General features: G+C 36.4%; 1 protein-coding gene across 2 annotated transcripts in view; it reads left to right on the top strand.

Moving 5' to 3' along the window:
• Positions 1-23425, top strand: part of SBF2 (SET binding factor 2) — a 234373-nt gene that overhangs the window by 92540 nt on the left and 118408 nt on the right. For both annotated transcript variants that reach the window (XM_082282867.1, XM_082282868.1), the window contains exons 3-5: positions 8636-8773; positions 21352-21465; positions 23041-23151. In XM_082282867.1, the coding sequence (XP_082138993.1) occupies positions 8636-8773; positions 21352-21465; positions 23041-23151 (363 nt within the window). The remainder of the gene's footprint in view (positions 1-8635; positions 8774-21351; positions 21466-23040; positions 23152-23425) is intronic.

The following is a 23425-nucleotide window of genomic DNA, read 5'->3' on the forward strand; positions in this document are numbered from 1 at the left end:
CTGTGGGGCTCATGCTGGGCTACATGAGTGCCAAACCATTTTAACTTCCCCAGCTGCATCATGAAGGTGAATATTTCAAAAAGAAGTTGATTTATCAGTTTGCACTGAGCACATGCTTTTCAGGGAGTTTTAGGTATATATTACCCTTTCTGTGGTTTGCTCTATAAGTGCATGTTCCAGTTGAATTTCTGCTGTTTTAAGAGCAAATTCTGACATCTAACTAATTTGCCGATTTCAAGACTTCCTGTTCTGTATTTTGTCATCTTGAGGCTGTTGGCATCTCTCTTGAAATCTCTTAAGTCTATTTTGCTGCAGCAGTCCCAGGCCTTTCAGTCGCTGGGCCTCTGTCGGGTCACATCAGCGTTCTTTTCAGTGTACACTGCATTGCCACATGCTTACACACACTGTGCCCAACACCCATGTGCTTTTTTCTGAGTGTTGAGACTTGAACCCATCTCTGGCAGATACATTCTAAGGAGTTATAAGATGATGGATACAAAAATCCTAACATATATTAGCACAAGGCTCCTTGTGCTTTTTTTACAATTGCTAGAGAGCAACAGACTGTATCTTTGAACTTTAGCATGGTGTTAGCAGTGTGGTTTAATATCTGATTGTGCAGGTGTGAGCTATAAAAATGAGATAATGAGGACTTTGTGTATTACAGTAGTATTTTATAGAACATGGACCTGAGTTGTCTGGAGTAGGATTAATCATTAACATAAATAAAAATTTACGTGTGTGTAAATAGCTTACTCTGTGCCAGTTGTAATTGTTGAGTGATGTATGTTAATTACCCTGCTATATTTTTTTTGGACATTCAACCAATGCAATAATTGTAGGTGCTGTATGTATTTTAACACTAGTTTATAGTTTACAGTTTATCTAGTGAATTGGTGCCTTAGGTTTTAACTTTTGTATTTTTCAAATCCTGTACTGCCTAGTGTGTAACTCTGAAGTTTCGTGTGGCCTGTTAGCTGCTGTTCTCTCATGCTGGTTAGACATCACAAACCTCTCTAGGTTTCCACCTCAGGGACACCAGGCCCCAAAATGTGTCAGCTAAAAGCCTCTGAAGCGGGGCAAACTTGGGGTAATTACATCATGAACTGAAGTTATAATTGGAGAATTAACCTTGATATGCAAATGGACCAAACTTACAAAAGTGTGAAGAACCTGTGACCCAGGGTCCATCTTGAGTGTAGCCTTTTGACTGCCCAGGGTGCACCTTTGAAGGCCCTTCAAATAAATACCTCCTTTTATTCTCTTATTCTTGTCTAGTCTCTGTTTTCAGGTGGCCATCTCAGGCATCAGAATGAGTTGGGAAGTCACTGAAGACTGGAAAACATTTATGGCTGCTGTTGTAACACAGTGCTACTACTGCCAAAAGAGAAAAACAAAGAAGGAAGGAGAGAGAGAAAGAAGAGGAGGAAGAAGAGTGTATTAGGCAGAGTTCATATTTCACGCTTCATTGATAATTGTGCATAAAATGCTCAGTTATGTTTCTAAATGGAAATGGTATTTCTAGGTTTGTCTACCTGAGATGACTACCAATCTTTTAAAGGATCAGGGGTCATTAAAAATAGGAGTAAAACTAAGTCCCAAAACAAAAAAGCAAGCAAGAAAACCCCCACAAAAATAAATTAATTATTGTTATAGTGTCACAATGCATTTTCCAAACTACTCCTGAACAATGGTTGTTGAAAAGGGTGAGTGGCACAGATGCTTCCTTATCTACTTTGTGATGAAAATTAAAACACAAGCATTTAATACAAGGAATCCGTTTCTTTGATAGTGATATTCTTTTATAGTCCTTCTTTAAGTATTCAAAATATCAGAAATTCTCCTTCCATACTGTCTTTTTGTCTCATAACCAAACACAGGGCATTCACTTGAACTGTATACTTCTGTATTCACTAACCTGTGACTGAAGTATAATTTGCTAAAGTCATGTCTCACTTGAATTTATTGCTGCATTATAATTGTCTTTTTTGCTTTCATGTCGAACACCCAATTTCCAGACTTCTCTTATTCCTTTGACCAGTGGTACCATTGGCAGCAATTATTGCTGACCAGCAATGATTGCTTCGTAAAAGAAATTCTGAAGTCAGGCCCTGTGTTCCTGAATTTAAGTTGCAAGACCCAAGTTTAAATTACGACTTTTTAACTCTTTGATGAAGTTTGAAATCTATGTTTAAAAAAAAAAAAGTACTTAAAATTTTCTGGTGTAAAGTATGTGCTTCAGACACCTAATGTATGGATGTTTGGGTTGATGTACAGATGTACACCTGAGAATTCCTGGTTGTTTATCCACAGCTTCATCTTGCTCACTTTACCTAAGGTAGCCCAGAGCATGGTGTTGGGTTTTACTGGGGGTGGGTGTGGTAAGAAAAGATTCTGGGTCCAAGGTTCTCAGAATTCTAAAATTTCCGTAAGATTATCTTGATAACACCTGGCTGAAAACAAGAGGATGGACCACTGTTTAAATAGGTTAAAAAAATAAAAACTTAATTATTTGCACAAGCCCACCAATTCCACATTCTTACTAAACTTCATTAGAATAGAGATGTTGGAAGTTCTGTTTGTGAAGAAAACCCCATTCAATGCCATCATTAATCCTGTACTATTTCTGAAGTAAAGGCATTAGCTTGCAATACTTACCCATAAATCACCATTTCTGTAGTCTAGCCTGGTTTTGTTCAGAAATGGTCAGAAGAGAATTTGACAGATTTTTGTTGTTGTTGTTATTGTTTTAAATAAGCCACTGGAATGGCGATACTAAGTGTTCTGAAAACACAAGAAGGAACTGTTTTCCCAGTGGGTGTAGTTTTCTTTTGAAAAGCCAGTTCAGTTTTTTTTTCAGAAGATAAACTGGGAGTACAGTTGCTGTATGAATGCCTCTTACAAGTTTGAGTTTTCATTATAGCAGCTCATTGAGGAAAGGTGTTTAAAATTGCACATTAAGAGGTTTTAAAAAGGCAAAGCAATGAAGTTGAAACTGATTTTTTTTTTTTCAAATGCATGTGTGGATGTGCACCCAGGATTATATATTTACTGATGTGTGGAGGGGAGAGATTAACCTTGTTGAATTTCAGTAAAAGACTTCTCTGTCTTTGGCTTTGGAGGATGAATTAACTGGTTTTAGTTGAGATGTTCCCACATATTTTAAGATTTCTTGCTTTGTTGAGCTTTGCTGCAGGGTCTCTGTGACAACCTTGAGCATCTGGTTATTGAGGATCACTTTAATCTGCAACTCCAATTAGAGAATACCTCATCTGTCACTTGTGCAGGATTAGTGCCATTGAGAGATCTTTCAGCAACTTTCAGCCTTAGGAAGCTCAAGAATGTGGCTGAGGATCCTTCCTCTGAGGAGAAGTTTCTTAGTGTCTGTTTTCACATGGCTTTAAGCATTTGAGTGAAGAGCTGAGGTGGAAATTTCCTCAGTACCTGGGGAGAGTATGTCCCAGGCAAGGAGGGGAAGGATTATTTGTAATAGAAATAATTCACAGGCAGCACAGTTCACAGGCGCCACAAGGTGATTGTGTAAAGGTTCCTCATGGAGAATGCTGCATTTCAGTTTATTCCAAGGTAGAAATAATTAAAAAAAAAGCCTTTATTTTGTTTTATATTTCTTTGTAGCTTTAGGATTAAGAGCTATTGATTTTTTTGTGAGTGGGTTTAATTGATTACAGTTGATCATCAGAATATTCTGCAACACTGGCAATGGGCTTTTACCTGGAAATAATTTGGAGTGTACTTTAAGTGCCCTGGTTTTATTTTAGACCAGGGAAAGCATAAATACATGGTTTCTTAGATACAAGATATTGAAAGGCAGGAAGCTGTTACAAAATTCAGTCTATATTTTGTGGTATGTTTACATCCAGAGATATCCAAAGCTCCAAGCGTTTCTCCGTATTTACAGCTTTGTAACATTGCTTTTTTATCATGCCAGTAGCATTGTAATTGTTTTGTTTTGTTTTGTTTTAAGTAGAGGTATGCATCTGAGAAAGAAAACTCCCTTTGCCAAAATTCCATACATAAGTGAACGGAGAAATGGTGAAATACTCAGCAGCTGGTGCTAGGTCATGCAAGTCCAGATGGAACAAACTTCCTTCACATAGTGTCCAGAACATGGTTCTTTATTTTTAGGGAGGTTTGCAGGAAAGATGATGATGATACATGTTAAAAACAAAGCACAGTTACTTGAATAGTAGGAGCCTACAGAAGCGGGCTTAATAAAATGAATCTTTGTGCCTAGAGTGCTTCAAAGGAGAATTAAATGTTTGATGAAAAGAGTTGAATTGAAAAGGAAAGTGGATTTCTCTGTCAGATGTCTTAAATTGTAAAATCATTTTGGGATCTTTTAATTCAAGTCTTGTCAATGGAGTTGAAGAGTTTTCTATTTTATGTGCATCCTAGATGGCTTTGGGTTTTATTTGACAAGGAACAAGTGCACAAATCTATTTTGAAGAAAAAACTACGGTGTGAGAATATATTTTAAATATAATTATTTAAGGGCAGGATTCTGTAATGGTATGTCACAGACCTTGCCTCCTGGTCTGTGTAAACCCTTCACAAAATGCTTTCACAGGATGACTCGCAAAGAATGTATCATGTTGTAAACTTTCTGAACAAGCTTTTTCCCCTTTCTACCTCGGTAGTGCCATCAGAGGTGGTGGATTTCTGATGGAAAGCTGACAGATCATTGATACAGAAAACAATGTAAAGTGCAGAGAGAGCAGTGTGTGGCTACACAGACCCAACTAGAATATTAGTTCGAGTTTTTGTTGTGGACTTGGTTGTGCTCGGGCTGCAAGCCCAGAAAAAAGTTATGAATTTCCAATGTGTAGTTCAGCAGCTGGGTAATTTCTGAGATGTGGATATTACAGTTTTTGCCATTATAAGGATACAAAGGACTAAAATTTTTCTTTAATGTAACTTGACCACTTTATAATTACTGTTCATTATCATAATAATATTTAATTTTCATATTCACAGTAACCAACAGGCCTTCTTCCTAGGAATTCTAATTTCTCCAGTGCTTTAATAGAAGTTGTGGCTGTTTCAACATTTTCTTCAATGTTTCAACAGACTTTAGAGTGTTCCCCAGGGAAGTTGTCATGGCCTCAAACCACTGGGTGTTCAAGCCCATCTTTGGATACACTCCAGAATCTCAATGTCCTTTTTGAAGTGAGGGCACTCAGGATGATCTGCTCAATGACCTGTCCCTTCCCATTCAGGATGTCCTAGGATTCTGTGATTGTAGACATCAAACCTGTATACAGTATATCTAAGGGATATGCTGATTTATGCAAAGTATTTATTTTAATAGGGAAGGACAAGGCAGGCAGTAGCAGTACACCTGTGGCTCTAGGTTAGCAAGAAGGAACAAATCCATGAATCAAGCAAAGATGATGTTTTTAGCTTATAAAAATCAGAAGAAAGAAATGTCACTTTTAAACATTGATTAATCATGTCTAGACTTTAGCAAGAAGGCTTGTGGTGATGACATACAAATTTTTTAAAGGTAACAAACCCAGTTACACTGGTTTAAAACACCATACGTCGTTTTTAAATGTCTCATTTCTTGTTTAGTCTGAAAGCATTTATGGGAATAATTAAGAGAAAGTTCTTTGATTCACTGGGCACCTGTAGGTTCAAACAATGTGTAAAGTGTAATTTCAGCACCTGCAGTATAAGATGTGTTGCGTATTCTCCAGTGCAATTTCTGCATATCTGCAGCAAATTTTAGAAGGTGATCAGTTGTAACATGGAGTCTGTTTGAAGCACTCCCCCACCATTAGGGGCTTATTCTTACAAAGAGTGAGTTGAACAATCTGATTCATTCTGATTTTCACTGTCTTTGATAGAAGTTGTAGTCTGCTTTCAAGAATTCTGGCAAATAAGTGAAACAATATGGAAGCGTGTTCATTCCTAAACTTCTGGGTTTTTTCTTGTTTACTGGAGAAGCACATGACCTTTGGATTATATTCACAGTGATGCTTTTGTCTGTTTTGGTATAGCATCTGGTTTGGTAAGGAAACATTTTCCTGTTCTTAGTAGCCAGAGAGTGCTGGTAATCATACTGGAGAGTAACTTGTATTTACACTAATTTGGAAAGTTCTTCTCAGTGTTGCTTGCATTTCAAATATTGCGCTAATATTTATTACCTTATTTTAAGGAAACTGAGAAACAGTCATTGTTTAATCTCTTGGAGGAGCATGTTGTCTTTATCCTCAATCTCTTTATTTATAAATTCCTTCTAGTTTATTTGAAACACAGACTCTCCGTGTAGCCAGTGGATGTAGTCTACTTCAGCTGTTTTCCGCACAATCACAGCAGCAATCACTAATTGTTGTTTTCTAGTAAAATAGTTAAATCTAGGAAGCATGTTTTATACACAAGATCACTTTAAAATTGGGAAGAATTCTCACTGTGACATGAGTAGATTATAAACATGCATAGATTGAGAGATTGCTGTTGACGGCAGCCTGCCCAGATCAAAAGTCTCCTCTGATAGTTAAAGTTCAGCTGTTGGGTTTCCCAGTTTACAGGGCAGATGTTGGCATAAATTTTAAGCAGCAGACCTGCTAATAATCCATTTTTACAATAAAAAGAGTTCTTTTTAAATAACTCCAAAGCGCTTCTGTGCCTTTAGTAGGGTAGGATTTGGAATGGGCAGAGTGGTGCTTTATCCAGGAGTTCCAGACACTCAGAAATCTGAGAGACTGATGTTCCCAGGTGTGAGATGGGGTGTCAACTCTAAAGGTGAAGGGCAGTGGCACCAGCAAGGAGCTCCTGTCAAGACTGGGAGACTTGGCAGATCTGAAGGAGTGTTGAGATTGTAAACTGGAGCATTTGGGACCTTAAGCCCAAGCTAGTTCTGCATGAACAGCCTTAATTTGACCTACCTTGTATGGATAAATTGGTTTTAATGGCATATTGCATATATATAATTTATTTATTATTAGGCTCTTACTGCATTCTTTGCATTTTGGCTCATATTTATTGAGCAAACAGCAATTCACAGTTTTGGGGGTTATCTTGTTGAACTGTGGATTCCAGGCTTCCTTTATTACACAGACACCCCTCAAACTCTGCAATGCATAGAGAACTCTTAATAATTTTTTATTGACAGACTTTTAAATGATGTTTTTGTTATAATGTCTGTATATATTGACCATATTACATTATCTTTATAGCAGTCCTGCAAGATTAATAGCAGTATCTTCTTATGTTTAACTGACATGGGATGAAAAACAAAAGGAGATTAGGCCAGTGTTATCAAAATCATAGACTAATACTGGATGCTTAGCTTGGAATGACTAGGATGTCTTTTCACAGCGTACTTTTTGATGTTCAGAGCAGTTATTCCCAGATGTAGAAGGGAGTGCTTCGCACTTCTAAGGATAAAGACTCACAAGTGTTAAGCTGACTCTCTAGAATTTGAAGAATGTAACATGAGAAAATTTTGCTTTGGAAGATTTTCCCAGGATCATAAAAGAAACTGTATATCAGAGGCAGAGTTTTAATTGCTGTTCACCTAAGACTACCCAGGTTTTATTGTAGAGGTTCTAAAGATGAATCTGTAGGAAATGTTTGTTTACAACTTACTCTTTGTGTTCTTTCAGTCTTTAACATCTGTCTAGAGGAATGAAGCAATTTCTGGAAACTTGAGATTTTGACCTATCTGTTTGGTTCCTTTGGTATCTGCATGGTTTAAAAATTCTTGGAATCTCATTGTGGGTTTTTATTATTATTACTACTAATACATACAGGGGTTACTGCTTTTTTGTCTAAATTCTAGGTTTGTAATTTTGCGATTAAAAATGCACTTGTGATTTTTTTGTGGATGTGACTTCAGGCTTCAGTAAAAGAAAGGGGCAGTACAGTATTCCATAAAGGCCATCTCAGGTATCTCCAGCAATCTGATCCCTGAATTTCAGCACACTATTACATTACAGAGAACAAGTTTTTAAGTGATATTGTACTCTAGTCATTTAAAAAGGAAGAAAAACCTCACAATTTCCACTTTGCTGTTGAGCTGTAGTTCTCTGTTCAGGCTGCTTGTGCATGTAAAAGTTCAGATGTTCACAATGAAGTTTACTGAGGTAATCAATAAATAAGTGAAAAATATTGCTCCATAATACTCTTTTTAGGAGTGAGTATTGAATACTTTTGCAAGGGGGTGCAAGTAATTATGTATCTGTGTTTGATTAGATAAATTATTGGTGAAATAAGTGAAGAAATTAAAAATGTAGAGATGTTTTAAGACACAAGAATTTTAGTTTCGTATTCTAACCTTTTAACCAAATGAAATCTACTTAATGTGTCAATTTACTCCTGTTATTTCCTGTTAAACACCACAAAGATGCTCTTGAATACTGTATTTAAAGGAACACATTTTCTTTTCACAGTGTTTATTCTCTCCCTTGATGTTTGTAGAGCTAAATTTTTCTCAGTCTTACCAAGTTCAAGACGTATTGGGTTTTCCCCATTTTCTTCAAATTTTACCAACCCTGCATATGTTCACTTTAAATTAAATGAGCTCCTTGATAATGTTGAAATACTTTTCATATTTCTGAAAACAATTGGTATCACAGCTTACCTGTGTGTGTCTGTCTGCTTGCTTCCTTAGTTTTGCCAGCCTGGAGGATGGCAGCTTTCGAAAGAGAGGAAACAGCCAACGTTCTTCGTGGTGGTTTTGACTGACATAGACTCAGAGAGGCACTACTGCTCCTGCCTAACTTTCTATGAAGCAGAGATTAACCTGCAGGTAAGAGATCTACAATAAGAAACAAAAATGCAGGAAGAAGTACCTACAAACAATAGATCAGTGTCATAGAGGGCAACTTGAGAAAATATTTGGCTGTTCCTGCTAAGGGTGCATTTTTCTGTCTTACAGAAATCCATGTATTTTTGCAAAAGATGAGCTTGAGGTACCTTGTTTGTGTGTTTGGAGTTTTCATCTGCTTTGAAACAACAACAACAACAACAAAAAAAAGCCCAGCCAAAAACATGTCATAGAATTTCTTTTTCTGCACCACATTTTCCTTTTTAAATGGGATAAGCAATATGGTGTTCCTTTCATTTCCTTTCGTGTTTGACATAGCATAGATGATTCTCAGCCTTGTTCTAGGAAAAGGTTTATTAACTTCTGCTCCCTCTGCTGGCCTGCTCCATTAGAACAAATGTGCACAAGGATGCTGTAGTGTATATCCATATTTCTGTAAGTGCATGCATTGGCAAGATTTTAAAAACTGATGGAGTAATTATTCAGTTTTTAGTTGGGTCAGATTTGAGGTGTCAGCTACTTGGCAGTGTTTGTTTTTTAACGTGTATTTAATTATTTTTTGGCAACCTCACGCTTTCAAAAATAGCATTTTGTTTCCCATTTGATGTAAAGTACTTCACAGAATATCTGCTCTGATTTAATACTTGGAATCTTTAGAACCTGGGGGAAACCCAATCCAATCTGTAATTGCAGACTGCCATTGTTATGTTTTGAAATACCTACTTTCCTACATGAAAATTAAAAAATAAGTAAAACCTTGGCACTAAGTATAATGGAATTAGTTAAGATTAAATAAATAGCTGAGTAAAGTAATTTCTTGTTCTTTTAGTGAAGGACTGTATCATTATTGATTATTTTAAGAAAATATTTCTAATAATCCAGGAGTACTATGTTCATGTAATACTGGAGTTGAAAGGTTACCCTTTTTGTTGAGTAATTGAAAGATGTATTTTAGTAATAATAATAATAATGGTGTGCTTTTTCTAGGCACTGTTGGAAGCCGGACAGTAATAGTTACTCTCATTTCAGCAGTGCTACAGTTTAGGTGGATATTTTTGTAGATTTTTAGAAGAATTTAAAAGCAGAAATGTACCCCTATACCAGATGTATTTTAATCTCAAAATATATTTAGTGTTGATCAACTGACACATTGCTCTTAAAAAATTTAACGTCTGTCATATTTCCTTTATTTTATAAGTAGAGAGTGAAATATTCTATAGTAATTCTTTCCCAGCTGATAAAAATTTACAATGGCTGACTCTTCCTCCACTCTATGTATTTCATAACATAAACTAAATTTAGCAAACTTGTTATTTATCCTGTGGTTTCTAGCAGCTGCTTTTGATTCCCTATCCACATCTTTGAAGTAATGCTCATCACAAAACATCCAGTATTAACTAAAGGGTTTTATTCTTATATTGCCTAAGTATTAATGCAAAATAACCCAAAGTAAAAAACAATAAAAAACTGAGTGCAGCAGGATGTTGGTTCTCATAATGCCATTCCTGGCTGTGTTGTAAAGAATGCATATTTTTCAGATGAACTTGCTGTGGTGAAATTTATTCTATGACTGCATTGTTTATAGCCAAACTTCCTGTTTCTTTCTGAAACCCAAAGAGAATAATTGAATGTGCCCTATTACATGGTCATTAGACAAGAATTCAGCACATGTACAATCTGTAATGAAACCTAAGCTCATGGAGCATTGGGCTATGACAGTAATATTGATTTAACCATTCAGATGCATGCCTCATTAAACAATCCATGAAACACAGTGCCCAGGTCTTGAAATGAAATGTGGACAGTACTTTGCACAGTTAAATACAGTTCAGTTTTTCCTTAACTGAATGATATAACTTACTGAGGCAAAAGGAAGATTAAATTTCAAAAAAACTCCACAAAACCACTTCTTTCCCAGTAGCCTTCACCAGGTAGACCTTGCTGATACATGAGACTGGTCGGAATTCAGCCAGAGCAGCAGATGAGATGTTTGGCTTGGCAGAATCATCTTCACACACACACAAAAAAAAAAAAGGAATCAACCACTTGGAAGCTTCTGTAATTAATTAAGCTGGGAATTGAAAACAAACTAATTTCTCAGCTTGTGAATGCTAGAAGAGAACCATCAAACTTTTTTTTGGAGCCTTCTGCATAATAATACAAACCTTTTAGGGTTGAGTCTGAGAAGACTCAAGGGAAGACTCAAGAAGACTTCTGTTGTTTTGGTTCCCTTCATTCCTGCTTCAGTTGTTTGTTACAGGATGATTTGTAAATAAATGCTACTGAAAGTGTAAGGAGTTTGTACTCACATGGAATACTTAAGTGGTACCATGATAACCTAGGGTGCTAGATTAACATAGCAGCTGTAAAAGCTGTGTAGTCTTCAGGGAAAAAGTATCCTCCCTGGTGTCTCTGAAAGTCCTGGATTCAGTTCAGTCTCTTGGCAGTTGCATGTCATAACAAGTTTTCCAGAGGAAAGCACAGGCTCTAGTAATCAGCTGATGGCCTCTTTTCAACTCCTTACCCCTGGACCAAAAACAGAATGCTGTTTTCTTTGGTGACATCTATGAATCATCCTTTGCATTGTTGCAGTTCTGACTGACCCAGAATTTATCTGCATGGGTGCTGCTCAGTTTGATTAGAAATCAGCTCTTAAAAGGGTATGATAGTACATAAAAAGATTGTTGTTAACTTTAGTCTGATAAATACTCCATATCTGTAGCCACAAGTGAGGTGAATACACTCCATTAAATAGGGGAATAGAACTCACTTAGTGCTATTTGATTTTGGGTGACACAGCTTTGCCATGGAATCCTTCATCAATTGTTCTGGTTTTTGATGCTAGCCTCAATTAATTGTCCCAGTAATGTTTGCTAAAGCTGTATAAGGATATGGTCCTCATCTGGGTTTAAAATGAAGCATTGGAAAGTTTGACCTTAACAGGAGAATAAAGTTGAATTGTGGGTACACACTGCTAGAGGCAGTCCAGTTAAAAGTGATAAAGCTGGTGTCATTTAGAGGCATGCTGAGTATGTTGCAGAGCAGTTCCATGCACAGAACTTCTCTCCCACCTCAAGTTCCTGCATGAGTATAAAGAAATTTGAGATACTGCACTGGTTTCTCCTTCCTTCTCCTCTTGTGTTTCCAGCACATGCTTGGCTTTTTATCCACGTTTCTGTCTGGTTTAAGGTGCTATTTAGGTGCTCTTGCAAACAGAGCTGGGTGCCTCATTCACTTCCATGTATCTGCAGGAATTAGGATAGGAGATTAGGAATTAGGAGGAAGAGAATAAGTTGAAACATCCCTATTTCCCTTCCCCTCACAGTGCCTTGAAAGTTAGTTGGTTTTTTAAAGGGGGTTGGGAGGATGTGGAGGTGTGTGATGTCCCATTGCTGTATTTTGATTTTTTTCCATGGACTTCAAACCTCATTGGTGTGAAATCCACTTGAAATGTCATTGATTTGGAAAAACCTTGTCCTATCAACCAAAAAAATAGTCTACTTAGTTTATTTTTCTGGCAGCTGAAGCCAGAAGCTGTTGAGCAGTCAAAGGGTGTTCAGAAAAATCGTAACTTATTTTTACACAGTTCACCCATAAAACTCAGTTTCTCTGTGTTTGTAGCTTTATTAGTCATCAAAAAAAAAGTGTATATTTGTATACATATACATGCATACATTAATATGTTTCGTTCTGTATGGTGTACACACTTTGCTAAAATGAGGTTCTTATTTCTAACAGCGATTTCTGCATGTTACCACTTAGCAGACGAAGACTTGATTTAATACTTTTGACTCAGCAGATACTTCTAGTGACCTCAGCTGTGCTTCTTACCATTAACAATGTTTGGAAGAGCACCACAGATAGAATATTTTTTTTAAAATGTTGACTCAGATAATTTGGGAACATAATGGTCAATTTGTACATTGCTTTGCACTTGGAAAGAAATTTGCCCTCTCTTCCCAACCCCACCATCAACAAATTAGAGGATGATTTATGCCAGCAATTGAGCCTGTGCAACTGCATTTCTTGCATTACAGAAAATTTGCTGAGTGAGATCAGCGCAAACCCCCAAACATTTGTTTATAACAGTCTTATTACAAGATTGTAGTTACAAGATCTTATTACGAGATCATTCTTGTGCATTGTCTCAAGCATATGTGTGTTAAATCATTGTGATCACAAATATAAGATTAAATATATCACTCTGGAAAATTGACATAAGTAATAATTCACAGCTCTCCTGTTTCCTGCCATTCACATTCTCTTCCTCTCTCTGCCCTCCTGTGCAAAAAGAGGAAAAAGAACTTGTAAAAGTCCCAAACCATAAAATGGCAGATTCGCAACATTCACAGATATTTCCTGAGTCAAGGGAAAAACTGCCAACAAAATGACTGTGTTTCATAAAGTTATCATTTTTCAGCTTGGACTGGAAAGTTGGTGATCCTGCTGTGCTAAAGCATATGCTGCTTGATGAGTCACTGATGTTTGGGTTTTACCAGAAGATGAGAACACTCGGTTCAGTTGTACCTGTTTTGTGTGGGAAATCTGACCCCCTTTGGATATTAGATGAGCCTGTTATTCCTAAAATGAAGTTTAATAACTTTTTGTTAGTATCCCAAATGTTAAATTTATTCTGAAAATGTCTTCTTATAGTCAGTGCCCCAAAGTGCATTTTCTTTAAAAACTTGCCAATTTTACAAGCAATGTTTAGTATGTTGCATCATCATCATTCTGAATCTACTGAAAAATGGCTGTTGTGGCATCATATAGAGATTTAAGTAATGCCTTATTTCCTTTCTATTCTGGTGTAAAGGCCGGGTTGCAGATAATTTTCTTTATAAGAAATAGACTTGTATTTTAATGTCCTTGTGTACATCTAAGGTCCTCTTTAGACCAGAATTTGAAGTTGAGAACAGTTGTGCAGAGGAAATCATATTTACATTTTAATAACTCTGGTAATAATTTCTCCTGTCCTGTTCATCTCCTGGCTCATGGATTTGCACACACATCCCCAAGCTGAACTCATGCTTTTCCAGGGTACAAAAACTTGTGTTGGGTAAAGGTCACCTTGTCCTCTTAACTCCTGTGTTGTTGAACAGAGGCCCCAAGTTCAGCTCACTGGACAAGGAGATGCTATCTTTTAAGCAGAGACATTTCTTTGTCAGTAGAGATCAGATTCAGCTGACTTTCAAACAGCAGTATAATACTAATTCAGCAATTCATTGGGAGTCTTTTCAATGCAGTTCTCCATATGCAGTTCAAAGGAAATAACTGTGTTTTAATTAACCAAAACAATCATCTGTGTGTGTAAAATTTTGCCTTGGTGTATGTCTACGTATGCTGTTCTATATTATTATAAAACATTATAGTGAGTTAAAATAGGATATGAATTGCAGCTTTCTTAGATGTGAGTTTTGCCATTTGTTCTGCACGCATTTTGTAGGTGTCTGTAGTCCTCTCGCCGCAGTTTAGGTGTGTAAAGTTACAAAGGGTGGAATTCATGGATCAAGTTAGCTGCCTTTTAGAAAATTCAGAAAGGTGTAGTAAACTCCAAGCTCTGAAATGATGTTTGCTTATGCAGAGCTCTTGCTAAGGGCCTGGTACTGCAGTTCTTTTCTGTTCCTCAGTGGTAAGGTTAACACGTTAAAAGCAGTTACTTAATGCTGTTGATTAACGCCCCGTGGGATTTCAGCATTTGCAGGGCAACTCAGTGGCATCACCTTTAACTTCCCAGATCTTCTGGGGCTTGCACATCCCAATGGCCTATTCCAGAGAGTCACTTTGTCTGGGAAGGCTGCACTGAAAGGTGCAAAGTGGGGGTATGAGGTTACTTTGGTTCCAAAGTGCTTTCAGTGTTTTTAGATGATACTCGGTATCAACACCTTCTGGAGGTTTTCAAAGTGAGGTGTATGAAATGGTGAACATCTAAGAGATTATGGTGGTGTAAATTTTGTGTAATGCTGGAAGGTACATTGCAAACTCTTCACTGACACTCTGAAAAGTGTCAGTAGTGCATGGGGAGTGAACAAGCTGACCTGTCATAAAAACTTGAGATTACTCTGTTTGTTTAAGTTTATGATCTTCACGTCTTTTTCTGTCTTAGATCCTTATCTTTTTTAGTTGATAGACTCCCTACTGTGCATTACTACAGTGTATTGTCCCCATTTTGAAATTATCAAATCAAGATAACGGCTTTTATGCTGGTTTAATTTTTCCAGTTTAAGTTTAGCTGCGGTGGTATGGTTCTGTGCACGTAGGCAAACCACAGAGCAGATCTGTTCACCTGTGGTTTTAGCTCAGTACAGCAGATTGCAGGCAGGATGCAGATTTGTCTTCTGGCAGCAGTTAGCTTAGTTTATTTTAACTTTCATACATGTGTTAGAATTTATTGGATACATGCATTTATATACTCTGACAAGTAAATAAAATTAATTGATGGTGAATGTTTTTTGGCCTTTGATTGTTAACAAAGCAGCTAAGAGTGTATTTGGCTGCAGATAAGACAGGCGGACACCAAGTGGCATGAGGAGAAAGGGATCTGTCCCAAATGAGTAATTGGCATAAGATTACTAAAGTAAACTTCAAATAATTTTTCCTAAAATTAGAAATTGTGCATGGTCTCTAAATCTTTGCTGGGCAGTTAGAAAAACAACAGGCTTGCTGAACTTGGCATAATTTCAATGCAAAATTTTGTATAGGGCGAACTGGTTTTGATGTAATGAAGTACTAGAGTGCAAGTTTTGTAATATGAGATGTTTGTTCTCTTTCTAGGGCTGAACAAATTATTAAAGTACAATTTTAACTTCACCTTCTGTGCACAGATTTCTTTTGCGTTTCAAATAATGCCTGCTGGCTTTCACCCTCAGAACAGTACAGCTACACCTAAGGCCATGTGTTTTCTAACTTTTCTATTAGTACCTCAGTTTAAATTGGTTTTCCTCCCTCTGACATGGGAATAAGCCTAATTTTTCTCTGCTCAACATGAATCAGAGCTGACAGTCCAGATTCTGAAGATGGGGGTGAAAAGATAGAAGAAGGATGGCTGTGGTTCATGTGTGCTGTAATTCAGTTGCATGTTGATGGAACAGATGATAATGCTACATTCAGTAGTAGGGAGAATTTTTTTGGACCATACGGGTAGGTCATTTTGGTCTTTAATAATTTACTTCGGTTCCTAATGTTGATTTTGGCTAGATGGTTATCTTTAAGTTAAATGTCAATATTTAGAAGTAGAGCTGACATCTAAAAATAATGTGATTGTCGTGGCAAAATTAGGTTTACAGAAGTTCAAGAGGAAACCTTAAAGTTTGAAGGCTACATTTTGGCAATTAATTTCTCTGTTTAATAAAGGAAGATAAGGTTAATATGAGTGAAGTTGTTTTTTAAAGCTTAATTTGTTTTTTCGCTGCCACATCTGTTGCCTTTAAAAGAGTTGCAGTTTTTCACTGAAGTAGCACAAAATCAGTCACCTTTTTCTTCTAAAAGTTTAACATTATTTCTTAAGCAGAAATTGAGACTTATATGAAAATGTCTAGTTTTGTCCTGATTTACCCCATGCAACATTGAAACACAGCCAGTGTCAGCCAGATGTGGCTTTCAGGGAGTGTAATTTCATGGAAGTGAGTGGGAAGCAGAGAGATGTTTCATAGTCCATTGCCAGTCTATGGAAAACTTGGAGTGTAAGATCAGCCTTTATTAGACATCAGGTAACCCACAAATGTTTTAACTTAGACATTTATGTACATGAAATGAAACTAATTCATGGCTATAACTACCTATTTCCTTGTACATACATGATGCAATTAGTTATTTAATATTTATTATATTTTATTTATTTAATATACATTTCGGTGTTAAGAAAGTATTTTGCTCTTGATCAACACCCATTTATTTGAGGGAAATACGCAATATTTTCTTATCATAATTGCCCTTTGTTTAATACTTTTTCTTCTAATACCAAGCTTTCAAACTCATATCTCATTACTTGATGAAATGCTGCAAACTGTGCCCAGCTTTACACTTTTTTTATAGATGTAGAGGGATTTTCGGAGCAAAAGGACACTGATTAAACAAAGCAATGCCTTACTTAATGTGTCTAAACTCCACAAGTATTTGATTTTAACCACAACGATTGAGAATGTATTAAACCTTTTTCTAGGATCTGGGGCATCGTGCCTGATCTGCTGGTGACTGCAATTGTCAGTTACCTTCCTCATTAAAAAATGTTTAGCCAATAAGACTGAATTTGTCTAGCTTGGGCATAATACCATGTACATCCTTTGGCTAACCTGAGGAACAAATTGTTCTCAGAAAACAAGGAATCAAATAAATAGCAGAGTGATGATGAGCAGTGGTGATCACAGTGCATTTTTCTAAACTATTGGTTATGAGTCAGGGATCAAAGCTGGTTTAATGCATTTATTAATTCAGCTGCTTTTATTGAAGAAGTTCATAAACTATGGATGCTGTTTGTTCAATTGGTTGGCTATTGTATGTTTTAATTTACCTCATCATTTGAGGTCACAAATACGTTCAATGGATACTTCTATAAAAGAAGAAAGGCAAACAGCTGCAGTACATGCACTCATGCTCTCTCTAGTTCTGTTCTCTCATTTCTGTAAAAATTATGAAACTGATTACTGCGTTGTGCCAGGAGTTGTATATATATTTTTTACTGTAGATGTGGGTGTGAACATTTCTTAAAATACATGAAAACATTTTAGTTTAAATATATGTATTGCTGTGGCTTGAGTGTACTGAACACACAAGCACATTTTTTTGGCCAGACTCTTAAGAGGCCACTTTATAGCTATAAGCAAACAAGTTGAGCAAAATGAAATTGCATCCTATGTCCTTCAAAAGAAGTTCCACCATTTTCCAAATGTGTTTATCATATATAATTAATGCAGAAAAAGAGAGGGAAAAAAAGAGGGCAAGTAAACAAATCAAACACTCTGCTGTAAAACCAGATAAGATTTTTCTGTTTAAACTTATGCTATATCCTCAGCCATGTTCTACCTATACAATAAATAATGACTTGTTTAATTGTATTTTAATCTTTCAAGAATGTAATACTGTATATAGTTTTAAAATTGGTTATCTTAATTTTTCCTAGCCTTTTTTTTTATCTCATGTGACATAAATGTTAACATTCAATACTGTGATGTTGCATGTAAGTTTTCGTGATGGTTTGCAGTATCTGGTAATTTTTTTGGGAAAACTGCTCTAAGGACATAAGTCAGCCACAGTTTACAGCTCTCTGCATTATATTCTACTTGTAACTTTAGAAACCAAGTCAGGATGCAGAAGAAAAGAGGATTCTGGGTTTGACAGGCAGGGAACTGTCCTGATGGACTTCAGTCATGTCTAAGTACAAGGGACTAAATACTTTAAGCATGGTGAAATTATGTATGACCACAGGTCATCATGCAATTCTTTGATACAGTTAGATCAGTCTCAGTTACCTATTTTGTAGCCTATGGAAGAGTCTTTTTCAGGACTTTATTAATTGGATTTTAAAAAAGAAAAATCATTCATTTGCCTTCTCAAGGCACAGGTATTTCTGGATTAGATTTTAGATGTTTATGACCTGTTAAACTAAATGGATTGTGAAGGACTGGAGCACTGGTTTGCTCTCTAGTGGTACATTTTTCTAAATTCAGCTGTTTTCAAAGTCTGCTTATTTCAAAGAAATAAAAAGAGAAAAATGGGAAAAAAAAGGAATTTCAGTATTAATTAACCAAGGCAAATTCAGTGAAGGGCAACAGAGCTGGTGAAGGGTCTGGAGCACAAGTCTGATGAGGAGCTGCTGAGGGAGCTGGGGGTGTTTCGCCTGGAGAAAAGGAGGCTCAGGGGAGACCTTATCACTCTCTACAACTCCCCAAAAAGAGGGTGTAGCTGAGGTCAGACTCTTCTCCCAGGCAACAAGTGACAGGACAAGAGGACACTGCCTCAAGTTCTACCAGGGGAAGTTGAGGTTGGACATCAGGAGGAAGTTCTCCGAAGAAAAGGTGGTTAGACACTGGAGCAGACTGCCCAGGGAGGTGGTGGAGTCACCATCCCTGGAGGTGCTTGAGAAGAAACTGGACGTGGCACTCTGTGCCGTGGTCTGGTTGACACAGCGGTGTTCGGTCATAGGTTGGACTCAGTGATCTCAGAGGTCTTTTCCAACCTAAATGATTCTGTGGCCCCGTGATTCTGTAATTTAAATTTGTCTTTCAGTCTATGTATCCTTAGCAAGGCTTTCCATACCATCCATTTGTTCTCAGTTAAATTGTAAACTGAATGCTGCATATATAGAATAAAGAGTTACTGTAAAAAGCCCCCAACGTAACAAACTCTTCTATTTTGTTCTTTTTTATTAGAGAATACTTTTTCCTTAGATGAGAAAAGGGATAAAGAAAGATGAAATGTGCATGTGTCCAACCTAAAGTGTAAATAGAATCACATTTGTGGCTTTACTGCTTTGTAATTAGTATTGGTACAGAATGCTTATGCTGTTAATACTTTGCTTGGAAAGTAGGTTAAAAGTCATGTGTTTGAAATGATTATCTACTTAGTCTACTGACTCCTAATAATGTGCCTGTGTGCCTGTCAGAATGTTGAGCTGGGGAAGTAACACAGCAGTCACATTGCATTTTTCTGTAAATCTTCTATGAAGTAGGAGAGAGTGGTTTGAGAGTGTAAATGCTTTATCAATCAGTATTGTGCTGCTATCGTGCCCTGAAAGCTTTAAATCTAATTATGAATTAATTCAGATCAAGGACTTGATCTGAAGTTGTGTGGATTTTATTAAAATGGTCTTGTATGGAACCCTCCTCCCTACCTATGCACCCTGAGGTTTCATTATCTTAGTACCATGTGAATATGGAAGAGCTTCCATGCTCCCTTGCCTTTAGGAATGTGGAATGTGTTTTAATTTCATTTTTCCTAACGTCAGAGTCCACAGTTCGTCAGATATCAAGAAACTGTTGTCTTTATGCCTAGAACTCATAGTTTCTTTTTAGAATGGTTGATACCGTAAACATCTGCTGATAATTTAAAAATTTGGGGATTTAGGGGGGCAGGGGAGGGAACTGTAATTCCTGTAAAAGCTCTCCCTGTCAGCATTAAAATGGATGAAAATTAATGAACCTGTGTGGGACGTGTGACTATTGAGTTCTTGTGTGAAAGCATATGAATTTGTGGACCACAGTTTTATCTTAGAAATGAGATGCAAACTCAACTAAGCACATACATTGCAAATTAATTGGTTGATTTAATGTATTAAGCCAAGTGTTTGCCCATATTTGTGTACATATGTTGTTGTGCCAGCTGGTTTTATTTTGGTATGAAAGTGTTATACTGTATTAACCGAGCTATTCTGATTAAAACCGGAGTACCTCTTTTTACATAATTTTTACTTGAATGCTGAATTATGGGTTAGCATTTGCCTAAAGAAACTGTACATTCTGAATTGAGGTTGTGAAATAAAGCTCATGAACTCGCAGCATTCCTGACATTTAAGAGCATTTTTATCAGGTTTCGCCCATTTAGGAGAAATGTTGGATTTTTTTTTTTTTTAAGAAACTGAAATGATGAGTAGCAACATGACAGAAATAGAAGGCAGTTATTTCATGTTGTCATATGAAAATGGAAGTAATTTTTCTCGTGTTCCTAATTAAGATAATAGAGTGATTTTTGCTTGGAAGAATGCTTGGTCAGAGGAACAAATAAAAGAAATTTGGTGGGTGGTGCGGGGATGGAGAGAATTACATGCAGGAATTGGAAAGCAAGGACATTCTGTCATCTGAAAACTTAATTTGTCAAAGAATGTATGGAATTCTAGAAATGAAAATATTTAGTGACATCTTCGGTTTTGGCTATGAATAATAATAAACTATTTGTGACTGAGTAAGTTCTGGCAAGGAGTTCTTGTGCAATATCGTGAGCAACTGCAGGTTTATCTGCACTGGGCTGTTCTCTTAGCCTTAGTGGTTCCTGTGTGAGGGATTTTTTTTTTGAGAAATCTGAATTAGTTTTCTTGTGAAGAAATTTCTTCAGATTCCAAATTCACTAGGTCAGGCTGGAGATGACATTACAGATAATTTCAGCTGTAATGTTAGTGGAAATTCTGTAAGAAATTGAATCATAGTCATATGAGGAAGACAACCAAACATTCTTTTGTGAAATGCATGATCTCTGTATTTGGAGAGATTGTAAATCAGCTAACACTTTGATATGGAAGGATCCTGTTCTATAATCCACTTCACTATCTAAAAGTGCAACAGGGAGTATTTAATGTGAAACAGTGTCCTGTTAAACTGCTGTCTCAGAGAACTCATTTAGGTACATTGGTGCATGACTTCCCAGATGAGTTTTAATAAACTGAGTTGCATCTAGAAGCTCTAGGGAGTTCAGGCAACCATTGCAGTGTGCTCCTGTTACTTGGTTTTGTTACTAGTTTCAAAAAATGCAGTCTTTTCTGAAGCTCGTGAGAAATGTGAACTTTTGGTAAAAATGCTAACATTTTGTTTTGAGGTTTCTTCCTACTTATTAATTGAAGTGTTTCTGTTTTCAAGGGAACAAAAGAAATTGAAGGTGAAGAGGAGTCTGGTTTAATTCCGCCTGCAGAAGTATTTGCTCCCAAAAGTCTGGTGTTGGTATCCAGACTAGATTATCCAGAAATTTTCAGGGTAAAGAACTTGCAATTGCTATTTACAATATATCAGCAGAAAAATCTGGTTTTAAATGAGTAACAGTGACAGTACTTTTGATTTAAAATGCCTCACTCAGGATTGATTTGGGAATTTAAAAGCAAAAGTAGCTTTAGATTGAACTAGATAAAATTCAACATCTGTGACCAGTAAATAGCCCCTGTAGGTTAAAGCAGTTTTAAAACTACACAAAAGGCATGATAAGCTTTTTTCTGGGCTCCATGAACTCTATAATGAAAGGAGTTATTAGGACAAAACCAGACAATATTTGACTAACTATAGAGTTGTAAATTAATAGTGAAAATCTAGTTCTCCTCCATATATAAAGCAAAATTCTGAGCCTCTTCCAGACCAAATTAAGATGCATGACAGAGATTTAGGATTTTAGATTACTTTCAGCTGGTGAAATATGACTTATCTGAGATAAATGAAAAGCTTAAATTTCTCCTAAGCTAATACATATTAACAGAAACAAATAAAGTTCAGTTTACAGATCAAAGGAGGATATCATTCAGCAGTTGTCTTTAGAGATTAAGGATGACTCTACCAAGTGAGATTAAAAGTCCACGAAGCCCAGTATTCTGTCTCTGAAAGTGGCCCATAGCAAATGCAAAGCAAAGTGTGTAAGAATAGGGCAGGCTGTAGAAATAATTCTACAAAATGCTTTCCTAATTCAATGTGAATAATAGTTAAATGACATCCTGAACCAGAGGTGTTGGTTGTATGGGGTTTTTCTATACTTAGTTCACTTTCTTAACATTCATATTTTACAACAACCCACAGCATGGAGTTTCACCGTTTAACTATGTGTTATATGAAAAGTTACTGTTGGAATTATTTCTAAGAAGAGAATTACTGAAATACTTGCTGATTTATCAAAGTTACAGCAGTTAACAGGCAAAAGATGCTGTGGAGCAGTTATTTCCTTTTGTCCAAAGGCTTATAAGAAATGGCATGTTGATCTGCATTAAATGATTAGTAAAAATGCTAAAGCTGTATCTGATTTCTCAATTAAAATTGGATCCATTTAAAAAAAGATGCTGAAATATTAGTATACTATTAATATAAAATATATTTACATCAATATAATAAAATAAAGAATGTAAGTTAAATAACATATGGAATTGCTGGTCATCGATGCTAATCTTAAAATCAGCCTCAGAAGCTCGTGGATTAATCAGTATTCTGCCCTGGAAATCAGTCAGGTTTAGGTCCATTAGAGTTCAAAGCACAGATGAAACTGTGTTGATTTTTATCATTTTTAACAGTATCTTATAATAAAGCACTTCTTGTATAACAAGCAAAGCAAAAATATTATGCCTAGAATTTTTTTTAAAAAGAACATCTATCCCTTGTAAGTAGCCAAGCTAATTTTTTTTTAAAGGAATGATTGCCTCTGTGCAAATTACTTTGTCTTTGGTTGGAAAGTACTTCACTACACGAAAAACTATTAAGAGGAACTTATTTTAAAAAAACTTATATGCATAGATCTCTAAATAATTTGACATCTGCCTTCCTTGTATAGCAGTCTGAATTTTTTGTCAACCTTTCTAGGCTTGCCTTGGTTTGATCTACACCGTGTATGTGGACAGCCTGAATGTGTCCCTGGAGACTCTCATTGCAAATCTGTGTTCATGCCTTGTCCCTGCTTCTGGAGGGTCTCAGGTAAATGGGGAGGGGGAAAGGGTATTTTTCCAGTTAATTTAATTTATGAAGAAAACAAAAAATAAATTCTTGAGATATTTTTGAAGAAAAAAAGATCATAGTTCAGCTGAGTGCTTTCCCTGTGGCCTGTGAGTGCTTTCCCTGTAGCCTGTCTTCTAAAGACAGCAAAAATTCCATTCCAGGTTAAGGTCAAAGGGTTAATTTTGTCACTGAGTTGGCTTTTACAGGGCACATTAACAAATTAAGCAGTTTGTATAAGTTTAGTTTTTAATAA

The sequence above is a fragment of the Coloeus monedula genome, assembly GCF_965178545.1.
Source record: "Coloeus monedula genome assembly, chromosome: 6".
Lineage (NCBI taxonomy): Eukaryota > Metazoa > Chordata > Aves > Passeriformes > Corvidae > Coloeus > Coloeus monedula.